Source organism: Balaenoptera physalus (genome assembly GCF_965194825.1).
Source record: "Balaenoptera physalus genome assembly, chromosome: 6".
Lineage (NCBI taxonomy): Eukaryota > Metazoa > Chordata > Mammalia > Artiodactyla > Balaenopteridae > Balaenoptera > Balaenoptera physalus.
Genome location: NC_138885.1, coordinates 92,833,541 through 92,847,922, shown reverse-complemented (window position 1 = coordinate 92,847,922; position 14,382 = coordinate 92,833,541). Strand labels below are relative to the sequence as shown.

The window sequence follows — 14,382 nt, the reverse complement described above, 5'->3', positions numbered from 1 at the left end:
GAGTATAAGCATATTCAATTCTGTATCTAGCATTAATTGGCATTATTGCTATTTTCTTCCCCACTACCACGACCTAACCCTGATCATTTATTAAAATTCCTGGGGAAAAAAAAATCTCTACCTTAATTTATTCATCAATTACCATTTCTTTTTCAAAAATAGATTTTTAAAAAACATGGTTCAATTTTTACGTGAACCCAGATGTACTCTGGATCAATCGTGTTTCCCCAAGTCTAAGCCTGATACGGATTATCCTATAAAATGGGCTAATAGCATTGCCTTCAGTGTTATCAAGAGGTTTTTAAATTTGAGGAGGATTTCACGTGTAATAACTGAGAAATGAATGAGTCTCTCCTATAGCAACCTGCGCCTGCCTCTGCCACAACACTGTGCTGATATTATCTGCTTCTTTGTTTATCTTCCTCTTAGATTATAGGCTCCTTGGAAGGCCAGGGATGGAGATGATTCATCTCTGTATTCTCAGTGCCTAGCACAGTGTCTGATATACAATGAATGCTTAATATATGTTGTCTGAAGGAAAGTGGATGATCATTGGGAGAGAAAGCTTTATGTTGGGTCCACAGAATGCAGGTGGGAGTGAGGGGAAGGGCAGAGTCCTGGAGAGTCAGAAAATATTCCTGCAGCAGACTGGATGAGTGCACAGGGATGGAATTTTCTAGAAGGAGCTGTGATGGATGCTTAGCTAATGTGGTAGGCAGTGCTTTTGATTGGATAGGACTCAGTTGGGGTCTGCAGGGTTGAAAACATGCGATCTGGAGCAGGGCTGCCTGACTTTGAATCTTGTTTCTGCCATATTCCAACTGTATTTCATTTGAGAAGTTACTTCAGCTCTCAAGACCTTAATTTTCTCATCTGTAAAATCGGATAACGCTACCTACTACTTTGATTAGTTTTTTGAGTTAAATGAGTTCTTGCATGTAAAACTTAGAACAAAGCCTGGCACGGAGTAAGTGTTCATTTATGTTAGCAATTGTGATTATTTACATCTCTTTCCATTTTCCTTTTCTGCCTCAATATTTTTATTTCTTACCCTCATCCCCTGAAATGTGTACTGCTTCCAACATGCACCAGGCAAAAATGAATGAAATGTCCTGTGACTAGGCAGGAAATGCACAAATGAAATGTGTAGACTGAATTGGACAGCCTGTATGCCTTTCTTGATTTGAACTCTCCATCCTTTGTACAATCCTGAGATTTGTGTCTTTCTACAAGGCACTCCCTAAGAATCTGGGAGCTAGCGTGTCAACAAGGAGAAGGTCTATCTAGGGGGAGCTGTTAACACTGAACATTTGCAAGAAAAGATATAGTCTTTGGGGCAAGGACTGGTCTGGGAGTCAGAAAGTCTAGCGTGTCCCCGTGAGTCTCATGTAGAAGCAGGCTAAGTTACAATTTCTGTGAGTCTTGAAAAGGGTGAACTGGAAAGCGGGCCTTAGGGATAACAATGCCTTTCCTTCTATAAGGAAAAGGATGCCAAAATTGCTGGACGAAAAAGTGTAATACAAAAGCATTGTGGACACTAAATACACAAAAAATTATTGTAAAATTCCTCACTTGCAGCTTCTAGAGGCTCCATAAATATGTTCTTATCTTATTTCCATAGCAATTATCAATTTACTATATATGTTGCCTGGAGCAGGACAAGGATTTATCTGTTTTGGTTGCTGTTGTATCTCAAATGCCCAGAAAGCGCCAGACACATGTTAGCTGGTAGATGCTCATTATGGGTTGAATGAGTGAATAGTGGTAATGAGGATATCTCATCCCAGGAAGTAACAACCATAATTCTTCAAGTCCTGAGGGAAGAACTAAACTGTTGCTAAGTAAATGAAAAGGATAGTTTCATTAATATAAGTGGTTTGGGATGAACTGTGTTTCTCCAAAATTCATATGTTGAAGTCCACCCTCAGTACCCCAGAATGTGACCGTGTTTGGAGACAGGATCTTTAAAGAGGTAAAATGAGGTCGTTAGGGTGGGCTGTAGTCCAAAATGACTGGTGTCCTTATAAGAAGAGGAGATTAGGACACAGACTGCATGTAGAGGGAGGACCATGTGAAGACACATGGAGAAGGTGGCTACCTATTGACACAAGCAATGAGAAAGGCCTCGGAAGAATTCAACTCTGCTGACACCTTGAGCTTGGACTTCTAGCCTCCAGAATTGTGAGAAACTAAATTTCTGTGGTTTAAGCCATCCAGTCTGTGGTACACTGTTGTGGTGACCCTAGCAAGCTAATACAATGAGTAATGAATCAAGGTAATTATTTTGAATACTTGTAGCAAAAATCTTTTGTTTTGCTCCCCAGAATCATTCTCTTATTCAACTTTTAGGTTTTCTTTTTTTCCTTTTTGAGACACTCCTCCTCTCCCTCCTATGAGTTCCTGTGGCTCCAGGCTGGGAAAATCAGAGTATTCCATTCCCCTGGCCATGGTGATTCATTTGCATATGGGCATGTGACCCAAGCTGGGCCAATGATTTAGAAAACAGAAGCTCATGGCTATCTTGCAACCATGGGGAAAGAGCCTATCTAAGAGGAAACAGGAAAGCAGAGCCCAGCCATGGAGAGAGACAGATTTGGGGCAAATACATGACTCTTAATCAAAGCCCCACCTTGCAGAGCTGGGATTGGGGTCGTCCAAAGAAGATGTAACCTAAGAACTTTGGATCAGTGAGTTTAGGAGGGTGACCCTCACGACTTTGGAAGTCCCTGCCAGTCGATAGCACTGGATAGTGCCACCACCAAGAACCCCATGAGTATTTGGTTTCTTCTCCTCTGTTTCTGTCTTTCTTAGTCACTTCTTATCAAGGGCCTGGGATGTTGTCCTCGAGGGTAGGATGAAGGATCTGAGATCCTTCCATGCCAAGACTCGCTTTGTTCCTGATCAGTTTCATATATTCCAAGGTCATTTATTTCCTGTTCATTCACCTCCGAGGGGGCAAAGAATGGGGAGGAAGAAGGTTTTAAGCCAGAGGGCTATGGGATGAAAAGGGGGTCAATTTATGGATCATTTAGGAAGCGTCTTCCATGTGCCAGGCGCTGTTAGATGCTGGGGCAGGAAGGCATACTGCAAAGATGGACAAATGCCATCCCTACCACAGGAACTCTCAGTACCCTAAGCTCGATACAAAGCTGAGCTTGGGAGAGTAATGAACTCCTAGAGAGCAGAAAACAGGGTCAGACATCCAGAAGAGGATTGGCAGTTGCCTTCTAAATGGTTAACTCAAGAATTAGTCTTCCTTGCAGTAGGAATATCAGCTCTACCAAGTGACGGTGGTAAAACAGTAACAATTATTTTAGCTACTGTCAAGATAAAATGAATTATATTTGCCTGTTTTATGAGTGGTTCAAGGTTATCCTTTCTCCTCTCTGTTCCCTGTCCTCCCCCAACCGAACCAGACACCCAACTGATTTGTCCCTGATGGCTGCCTGCGATTACTGTCCTAATTTGTTCTCTCTTCATCTGCTACAAACTGCCTATTTTCTGTCCCTTCTGATAAAGCAAGATCTCTGAGGGACTTCTGAAGCTGTTTTTGTACCATGCAGAAGTGCATTAACTGGAATTCCTGTGTGTGTGTCTATAAAACCCCTAGTCTTCTCAGTGTGAGATCACCTTCAGGAACGGCGTCATGTCGATGTGCAGCTTACGCGTGTAAAATTCTTTTCTGTTTGAACATATCAGCCCTTTATTTATACAACTTTGAGGCTCTCCTGTCTTCTGAGCTGCTGCCTCCAAGGACTGCTGGGATCCCTGTGAAGAGAAGCAGAAAGCCCAACTTTCATAGGAATGATACACAGTGTGACAAGAGCTAGTCCGAATCCCCAAATATTTATAGAAAGCAACTCTTCATCGTTGGAACACTAATTGTAACACCTATTTTTACCATGGAAGACACAGGGGATCCATATGTATAGAGAATAACCCGAGTTTGGTTAATAATTCATACCTGGGGTCGGCGTAATGGGAAAGTGGGAAAAGGGACCTTATTATGTTTGAGTGTAGTACTCATTTTATTTAATCCTCACAACAACCCTGTGAGGCACGTATTGTTATTCCCATTTTGCAGATGAGGAACTGGAGGCTCTGGGAGGTTAAGTCACTTGCCCAAAGCCATACAGCTGTTAAACGGTAGAGCCGAAATCATGGACTGCCTAAAACTCCTTTTTTAATGAGGTCTTTTCTGATACATCTACAGCTTCCATGAACAGTTATCAAACATGCCTTGCAGCAAATAAAGTTATATCAAGATTCCAGTTCATTTCCAAATTTAAAATGTATTTGATGTGTTAGAAAGAGTGACTTGAACAAATCTAGCAGAGAGGGAAGGAAGAATGGGCCGTTGGAGGAGTCTGGGAGGCCCTGGGGGCTCTCCCATCTCTTGTTGCCACAACATGCAAATGGTGTCATGCCTCAGAGCACAACAAAGTATAATCTGAACTTGCTTTCCAGCCCATGCCCCATACTGCAACCTAGGTGATTTTTCTGGATGCAAAGTGGACCACATCATTCTTCAAAGGTCCTTACCCTCAGGATGAAGGCCGACCTGCTTAAAAGGCTTATAAGACCCTTCCTGCCTGGCCCTGGACTATCTTTCCTATCTCATTCCGTCATTCAACAAATATTTATTGAATGCTTGTTCTATGCCCAGGAGAGAGGATATGGCAGTGTAAGAAGCAGACAGAAGTCTTCACTCTCAGGAAAACTGCACATACATCCCACTGAGGGGGAAGAGATAATAAGCGAACGGGTGGAACATAAGTAATGTCTGAAGGTGATTCGTGATGTAGAGAAAAACAAAGCAGAGAGGGGAGTGAGGAGTAGCTGGCGAGGGTGGGTGGAGGCGGCAATTTTAAGCAGTCAAGGGCCCCTCTTCCCACCTGCCCTGGCAAGAGAGCAGTGTTAGCGCAAAGCCCGCAAGAAGGCGAGGGAAGTTTCTGTGGGGCTCTCTGCAGGAAGTTTTGACCTCACTGTGAGAATAGCAAGTTCAGAGGGCTGCTGTCAACACTGACCCTTGCTTCAGTTCCTGGAGCAAGGCTGCCCGCGTGCCCTTCCCTCCCCGGGAAACGCACCCCTCCCTTCTAACTCCTCTGTATCCTTCAGGTCTGGCTCACCTGTGCTTCGCATGACAACCCAGAGAACTGAGCCCTTCCCACCGTTGCCCAGAGTGACGCTCATGCTTGTACAGCCACCTCTCCTCCGCACTAGACTGTAAGCTCCATGAGGGCAGGAACCACTACTATCCTGTTTCCAAGTGGCTGCAGTGCCCGGCACAGAGTCTGGAAATGAATACACACTTGATACATACTTTCAGAACAAGAGGAATGATGACATTACTGGCAAGCAGCATGTTATGGCCCAACTTAGTTAAAATAGGGAGGGCAAGATTCCGCACGCGGCAAGGAAGATCCCGTGTGCCGCAACTAAGACCTGGCACAGCCAACTAACTAACTAACTAACTAACTAACTAACTAACTAAGTAACTAACTAACTAATAAAAGACAAAAAAAAGGAAATAGAAAAAAAATTAAAAAAAAAATAAGGAGGGCAAGAAAGACAGCCTTCCAGGAAGCATGTGCCGACCTCCAGAGGCCTGCCCTCTGCGTAGCACTGGCTCCTCATTCCCAAAGAGGAAAGTTACTTGTTATTTTTCAGGGCTGATTTCCTGGGGTCACATACATTAGTGTGCCATGAGATCACCCTGGGTGTGGATTTGATCATTGCCATATTTTCTAGGAGACTAACTCACGGATGGCTGTCTCTCTGGGCATAACTCTCCTTCCCATCACATTTATATTACTTTTAAGTGTTAATGATGAATGAACAGTTCGTGGGTCCCCACACGCAGCCATCATTCTGAAGAACACCCACACCCTTTTCCTTTGTTTTGAAATGTGGCTAGAGACAAAGATTCTTCTGGACAAATACATATCCAATTTTTTGTCATCTCAGCTACGTATCTGATTCGCTTCTCGGAGTGAGACCTCCCCTCCCTGTTTCTGGATCAAATGAAAGCGTTTGGTTCAAACAAGAATCAGACAAAGTATTTCAAGCTTTCTAGCTTCCGAAACCATGCATGAATCACTGGGTGGAGTAACAGAAATCAGACAATACTGATTTGAGGGAAATTTCTCTATTATCTCTAAGAGAAGATTCTGTGTTAGGTCGGAGGACAAAAGGCACAGCCAAGACTAGTTCCAATGGCTGGAATTACTTTAACTCCTTATGTGGGGCTCAGATTAAAGAGTGGGGAGTTGAGAGGCTTTGAGAAAAGTCTCTCCAAATCACTTGACCTATAAATCGTTTGATAAAACAATTCTCTTGACTATATGGCTCATCTCCCTAACGTTTAGGGGCCATCAATTCTGGTTTGATGGAATGTTTCCAGTGAAGGCTCTATAGTCATTGGAATGTGCAGTACTGTTTTTGCTTATTATGATCAAGTATTCTAACAAACAAATGATAGTGAAAGGGGGTTTGGGAGATGGGAGGAAAGAAGATTAAATACTTAAAGAGGTTTCTGGGAGGTAGTGGTAAGAGGAAGGAAAGAAATTTGAAAGCAGGAAAGAAAGCTATGCATTGGGGTGGTTTTTCATTTCACTTTATTCATTTAAGTGATATTTATTGAGTGCTACTGTGTGTGTCATACAAACAAACACATGAATAAGCAGAATGATTTTAGATGGTGATAAATCTATGAAGACAATGAAATGGTGATAGGATGGAGTTTGGTGGGGGGAGGGATGGGGTTTGCCTTTGGGTGATCAGGGAAGACCTCTCTAGGGAAGTGACATTTGAGCAGAGAGCTGGGTGACAAGAAAGAGCCAGTCCTGGAAGGATCTATCTTTAGCAGTCAGCGTAGCCTGTATCTGATTATTCGGAGGGGTTCTTTGAAAAGGAAAGTAGAATTCCTGATATCTAGACCTGTTCTGCCCCAGTCTTCTGACTCCATCCCGGACCCTGTGAGGCACCCCTCTGTTTTCTGGGTGGTAGAGCCATCATAATCGACGCTTGTAGCTCTTTAAGATGGCAGAATAAATAGTAAAAGGGAGTTAAGGCCTCAGGGAGTAGAGGGGAGAAGAAAACACAAAGAAAGGGAAGGAAAACAGGGCAAGTAGAAGAAACTGGAGATGTCTGAAGCTTTTTCGTTTTTTTCTGTGTACGCTTCAGTGGGAATGATTACAAAACTGATGGAAGGGTGAAATGCTTAGCAGAAAATCAAAACCCATTCCTTCACTTATATTGTATTGTAAATACTTAAATATTATTATGTTCTGCTAAAAACACCTGGAAGCCTTTCCCTTGAGGAAATGAAACAATAAAGATTAATGAGTTAATTTGGTAAATCTGATTTGAATTGCACAGAAGCCGTTGTGTAAGTGCTTGGCATTTAAAAAGTTATCTGACATTTAAAAGGCGATGACTGTTAATGAATTCAAGAGCTAATCTTATGCTCCGACAGACTGAGCCATGGAAAATCCAGGTTTACTATCTTGCTGTAAACATAATGTGATTCACTTGAAAGCCAGAACAAAAGAGAGCTACCGGCTGTTTACTAATATCCATTTGCACACATATATAACGTAGTAAAACTAACAGAGGATGTCCATTAAACAAAATACATATCATTTCCTTTCTTATTCTTGGATTATACTATCTGAGCTACAAACTCAAGGAGAAACCCTCTCTCCAATAATTTTTCCTCCGCCTTTCAAGTTGTGTATTTTGAAGGGTCACCAGCATGGGTTGGCTCTGCAGTCACTGGAATGTCTTACCTTAAGAAGGAAGGGAGATTCTAAACCCAACCAGCTAGATCTCCACCTACGGGTCCCACAGAGCCACCACAGACACGGATCTGTCGCAGGCAGCTCTTTACTTCTCCCACTCCTTTCTAATTGGAGTTCCCCATCCCGGTAGCTGCGGCTTCGTGGTTCCAAGAAGAGCTATGGTCCCTCATTAAGGAGGCTGCAACACTCTCGCTGTCTAACTGTCTCCCACACAGCTCACAGCTTCATTCTGCCTGAGAGCAAACTGCCAAGAGTCTCTGGGAACCTGTGGGCAAGCTGAGCTGGAGGAAGAAAACAGAAGGAAGGAGGGCCTCTGTAGCCAAGACCTGAACTACGCTACACACCCCACCATTATCTTAATGCATGGAGAGTGGGGTCGGGAGGCCTTTGCTGAAACCCTTATGTGGTCCATCAAGTTGTCACATCAAACCTCTGTGCACACAGGGCATTTGTCCCCTCCTGTGAGCAAACAAAAGGAAAAGAGTCAGACACGTCTTTGGACCACCGGGCCTCCCTCCTTGGCTGAGAGTCTGTCCTTCCACTTTCCTGGAAGGTGAGGGTCCGGGTGGCTCTGAATCCCGGTGGGGATGGAGAAGTCACCGAGGGTGGGGACCAAATCCTGGAGAAGGTCACTCCTGCCTGGAGCTAGGACCTCAGGGGTCTGGCAAGTTCCCCTGCGCTTGGCCTTCCCAGGCCCTGTTATTTCTTGCTCTTGGCAGCCTGTGGAACTAAAAGTGGGCAGTAGGAATGGGGACATAGGTGGGGCTGAGTGGGGCATGGAACTCTGCTGGACTCCCTGCAACTGGGCTTCCTGGGGAGGGATCTGAGTGGGCCAGGGGCTCTGTATACACTCTCAGCTCAGGCTGACATGGAGGGGACCCAGCCTGTGCAAGGCCAGCCACCTGGCCACCCCCAGTCCCGCTCTGAGACCTTCTCTCTGTTTAGGTTTCCCTGGCCTGGAGAAGCAGGAGAACTTTAGTCTTCAGAAGGCCAGAGGGAACATGAGCGTCTCAATTCAACAATTGGTCTGCCTGCACGGCCTCTTTCTGAGGAGCAGACGGGACCCCAAAGCACAGCGTGGTTCCATCCACCGCAAGTCTGCCCAGCGGTCCATGTGCCCGTCTCCTGCGTTCATCCTGCTCATCTTGGCCACCTGACATCCTGGCCCACTTTTTATGTTCTCAAGGCAATTTGGTGCTGGTGAAATGGGCCGAGTGGACAGTTTTAGGAGGGCTCCACAAGGAGGCGAGGTGGAGGCACAGTTTTGTTGGAAACCAGAGAAGAGCTTTCTTGTTCCCCTCCTGTCACGAATTTTAGTCTTCATCCACTTCATCCTCAACTCTATGGAAGGAGATTTTTACATCCTCCTAAGCATTTACAAATTAGCCCAAGAGCCAGCAAACAGTGGACCAGGAAGAGAAACACAGCAATCTCTAGTCTTAACTTCTATGAGAGACTCATGTGGTGACTTTTGTCAACTCGTTAAGCTTTCTGTGCCTCAGTTTCTCTACCTCAGTGTTTTTCCTCAAGGACCTTTTGAATAATGAAACCCAGGAGACTTTAATTCCAAGGCTTCAACTATCTGGAAGTAAATCTTATCTAATTGACATTGTTCTAACTGACATTGTCCTCAGTTTAATTAAGTGCTTTGTTGACACAACAGAATCATTGTTTATCTGGCTTAGCAGGAGCTGGAGGAGAAAAGATTTAAGCCAGAAAGTGACCTCTTCTGCCCCAGGGGAGATAGAAATGAGCTTTTTTCTGTGAGGGGGTGTCTGGCTATATTCAGGCCGGAAATCTGCCTGTATTTGAGAGATGACACATCCTATTTTAGACTTAGATGGGGAGATGGGAGGTGGTGGGGTGCAGGGTGGGAAATCTGAACAAGTCCCCAGCTCCTTCTAACCCCAAACTGTGTGACTTCCTTGTTATGTTGGCTCTGGTGTGACTTTTCTAATCTGACAACTGAGAGACAGGGAATCTCAACTTGCAAACTGATTTCATTGTAAAAAGATAAAATTTTCACTAGAAAAAGAAATGTTACCTGTGGTGCTTTGATTCCCACATGGGCCCATAAAAACTTATCTAACCCATAATTTAGCTGGGCTAAAGGAGCTGAACTAGTCCTGGTAATGCTGGAATAGCAGAGGGCTGGAAGAAGAGAAAGAAAGATACCCTTTTCTTTTCTTTTCTGCCCCCTTCCCTTCCATTGCCCGCCTGTCCTCTGACCTCTCACTGTTCCTGGGCAGCCATGTGCTGGGGGAGTTGGGGCGCTGCTGGATACGGCGTCCCCACTACAAAATTCACCCCCCGCCCCTCCCCCTCCCCTCGGCCTTCAGCTATGCTCCCTTAGGGGTAGGGAGGAGAACAATTAAAAAACAATCCACGATGAGATACGAGAAACCCAAAGGAATCTGCAATAGGTAGAATTACATAAAGTAGTGAAACAAAATTCCAGACAGCATGGAGGATATTTGAGGTGTCTGGGCTTGGGGGTTGAGGGTGGGTGGAGTGGAGGAGGGGAGAAACGGTAGGTAGATTGACTCGTAGCCCTTTAAGTTATTCCTGCCATTCAAGCTTCTCCTTTTCTACATCTGCACCCTTAGATTGCATACAAGCCCCGAGTTCTGTTTTATAATAGCTTTCAAGCAGAGGGCGAGGGAATAGAATAATAATTCCTGTTGTAATTTATCAGGATTGCCTAGTGACAACATTGTGCTAATCCTTTTCCATATGTTGTTTCATCTAATCATTGTCACGACCCCATGAGGAAAACATCATTGTCCTTTGTAGGGGAGGAAATTGAGCCTCAGAGAGGTTAAATAACCTGCCTGAACCCACACAGTCAGTATGGAAGAAGGTGGGATCTAAAAGCAACTTTGTGGGATTCCCAAACCAGTAGGCCTTTTGGCAAGTGCAGGTCGCATGTTAAATGGGGCCCTGTCTGTCATGACATCTGTTTCCTCATCTGTAAATGACAATAACTGTACCTACCTCATAGGGCTGTTTTAAGGATTAAGGGGGATAATTCTAAATCCTGCACATAGTAAACCTCAAAAACATTGGCTGTTATGACCATTTAAAAAGACCCTCTTGATAATGGAGGGATAATTATTGAAGCTTATGATAGGTACATGGAGGTTCATTATACTATTCTCTCTACTTTTGCAAGTATTTGAAATTTTCCATAATAAAAATAAAAAAGAAAATCAGGCACATATCATGTGTCTGGTTGGACCTAGTAGCCAACAGATCAATAAATACAGACTTACTGGAATAAATAATAGTTGCAGTGAAAATTCAACAAATAAAAGTCTCGATTTTGTAATTAAAAACAAGTCCCTCTCAGTAAATTATCCTTAAATTGTCAATGGAGTTTTTGGTTTGACAAAGTAATCCCGTGGGTAAGATTGAGCCAGAAGATGAAGTTTGCTTAGATCTTCAAAAAAACTTTTGAATCAAGTTCCCCAACCAAAGCTATTTACAAAACCAGGGAGAGCCGTGGGCGGGGCGATGGAGGGGGCGGGCTGAGGGGGGAAGAGCAAGGAGCTGGGGAAATGCAGTGCCATGCCTTTAGAAATGAGAAACAGGAGGATAGAAGGTGGGGAGGAAAGGGAACTTCTCCAGGTGAGGACATGCAGATGGTTAATTCTCCCAGGCATCCCTGCTAGGCCCAGCCTCCAAAAAGATCTCCAAGAAGGATGCCTAGTGACACATCCAATCTGCACAAGACCCAAAGCTTCTCAGAGACTGAAACACCAGATCATGGCAACCAACAGCAGGAAGTATTCTGAGATGGTGTGAGGTGTTAGAGAAACGGCAGCTGAACTCTTGTATCATTTCCCTGGAAAGAAAAGAAGTGCAATCTCCAAATCCTACTTGGAGGTTTTTTTCCATCCAGGACATGGACCTTAATGTCAATAAGAGATTTATTTGTCAATTTTTCTTTTTTTGAGGAGTTACCATGTGCCAAGAACTGTCCTAAACATGTGAGATGCTAGGGTGAATAATGCAGAATAAGAAAAAAAAAGTCTGTCTTTAAAGAGTAGTAACTTGCTCTCTTAGATAACAGCTAAAAAGTTCAACAAAAGGCAAGGTATGGTTCAGAAGGACACTGAAACAAAAGGCTACCTTTGTACCTTGCACAAAAACTTAGTGTGTCTACAGGTGTTCTATTTTTCTCCTGAAAGAGGAAGGCTGAAAGGGGAGATGAACACCATCTGTGAAACCACCAAAGAAACAGATGGGGTAAACACAGCTTTATTCAACCTAAATCCTTAGTGCGCTAGAATTACAGGCTACTCTTTGAAATCCAAAAGAGGTAAATTTAGGACACATAAGATCAAATATGAATTTATACTGTCGTAAACTCATGAAACCTGAACTCAAGAGACAGTATAGGTCGAAAGAGACGTGGCTTTGTGAAATGGGAAAAGGGGACATAATTTTTGTTTAACAGGATTTTTAGGACACTACCAAAGTTCTAATCCCCACAAAGCAAAAAAACAAAACCCAAGATAAAGCAAGTGAGAAAGGATGTTTGCTTTCCCTAACAAAGGGAGAAAACCGACAATGTCAAAACTCCGTGAGATGGTTTCTTATTTTAAACAAAGAGACGCAATGATTCTTGGGGAATCTAATTGAAGTGTGAGCTTCTACTTTGATACCCTTTACTGACAACCTCTCTGCCCTGACAGCTCCATGAACCAGTGGGCTCAGGGCCCGTCTTGTCCCAAGCTTACATAGATGGATCTGAATGGATTAGAGAGTTTCATACTTTGAGGTCCAGACTTTTCAGAAAAACAGGTGAATTTGTTGCCTCCCACCCCCACCAAAGTCTAGGATCAGAGGGATAAAATGCTGAAAAGGGGTTGAGATCCTTAGGAGGAGCATTCTGATGGTCTTACCCAATAGTCTAATAAAAACCTAATTAATGTTAAGTAATTTCACTATCAGTAGTTAAAAAATAATGGCACTATGGTGTTGACCCTTGCTTCGCTTGCTGTATACTTGCTGTTTACCGTGACTCCTCATCATTTTAAGCTAGACTTGAATAAAACCAACTCTCTTCATGATCTATTTTTCCTCCTTACAGGGAGAATTTTGGAAAAAAAAAAAAAAAGAAAAACAATGAAAAACCAGGAAAACAAAATAAAAACAAAAGACTCAACCCAACATAGTCATAATTTCAAACGAGCATAACTGCACTTATTTGCAAGTCTTTATAGACACAGTATTTTTTGTACATAGTTGCAGTCATAATTGACATCACTTTGATTTCTACATTTAAAATGAAATCGGTAGATTGCAATGTGGGTTTGGGGCTGGGGTGTGTGTGATTTTCGCCTTCCAGGGGACGTTTGGCAAGGACTGGAGACATTTTTGACTGTCACCAATCGGGGGGTTGTGCTACTGGCGTCTAGTGGGTAGGGGCTAGGGACGCTGCTCAACATTCTATTGATACAATGCACAGGAAAGCTCCCCACAACAAAGACTATCTGGCTCAAAACGGCAATGGTGCTGAAGGTGAGAAACCATGTGTTAAACCTTTTGTATTAAATCACAGTTTCTAGGATGAACAAGCATCAGTTTTTAATGCCTGAATTAAACCCCTCACAATTTAGTCATTTCTCTGGCTGTTTCCAATTTTTCTCTATTATAGATACTGCTGCAATGGACATCTTCACTCACTTTTTTTCTGCTGAATTATTTCCTTAGGATAAATTCCCAGAAGTCAGAAATACTGAATCAATGGGTATGAATATTTTTTCATGTTTTGCCAGTCATATTGCCATATTGCTTTACAAGTGGATTGAACCAAATTACAACCCACCAGAAGTGTATAAGTGTACCAGTTTTACCAAAAACTCATCAGTTCTGGGTGTTACCATGAAAAAAAGGTGAGAGGAGGCACACATGTCAAATATAAAATGGTACCTCCAGTTCGCCTCAATTTGAATTTAAATTGCTACTCAGGATGAATATTGTTTCCACATTTGTTTTCTATTACTATTATTTTTGATGTGAATTGTTTATGTCTTTTGCTTATTTTTCTAACTGGTTTCAATGTTTTTCTTTTAAAATTGAATGGGATCTTTACCAAGTATAGATAGAAATGCTGCTGTAGTTAATGCAATTATAATTATTTTTCTTACTTTTTTTTTTTTTTTAAAGTTTTACCTCCCCCCTCCCCCGCTCAGGATAGATATGTTAACACTTCCTGCTAGAATTTTCATTTACAATTTTAATACTCTTTTTAGGTGCTGGTCACTTCACCCAGCCTTTCACCTCTATCTACATAGAGAGGCCTGGGGAAAAGGAAAGGCTTCTCTAGTGATTGATGTCAGCCACCGAGGTTAAGAGCAGTGCTCGGTCTCTGACTGTATCCCAGGAACTAATTTCCCTTAATCAAATGAAACTCCTTAAGAGGAGCCACAAGGCAGAAAAGAAAATATATGTGAAGGAGAATACCAAATTCTGTGAGGAGTTTGAAGGACCTGCATTAAAAAAAGGGCACCGTACCTTTAGGAGTTCAGAACTGGCAATGCTCCACATGCTATTAATATGCAAAAAATGCCTT

The 14,382-nt window shown here is 43.0% G+C and overlaps 1 protein-coding gene across 4 annotated transcripts in view; it reads right to left on the bottom strand.

Moving 5' to 3' along the window:
* The window catches only part of KIAA2012, a 126,173-nt gene that overhangs the window by 41,421 nt on the left and 70,370 nt on the right, over positions 1 to 14,382 (bottom strand). For all 4 annotated transcript variants that reach the window (XM_082466983.1, XM_082466985.1, XM_082466984.1 and 1 more), the window contains one exon: positions 3,631 to 3,768. In XM_082466983.1, the coding sequence (XP_082323109.1) occupies positions 3,631 to 3,768 (138 nt within the window). The remainder of the gene's footprint in view (positions 1 to 3,630; positions 3,769 to 14,382) is intronic.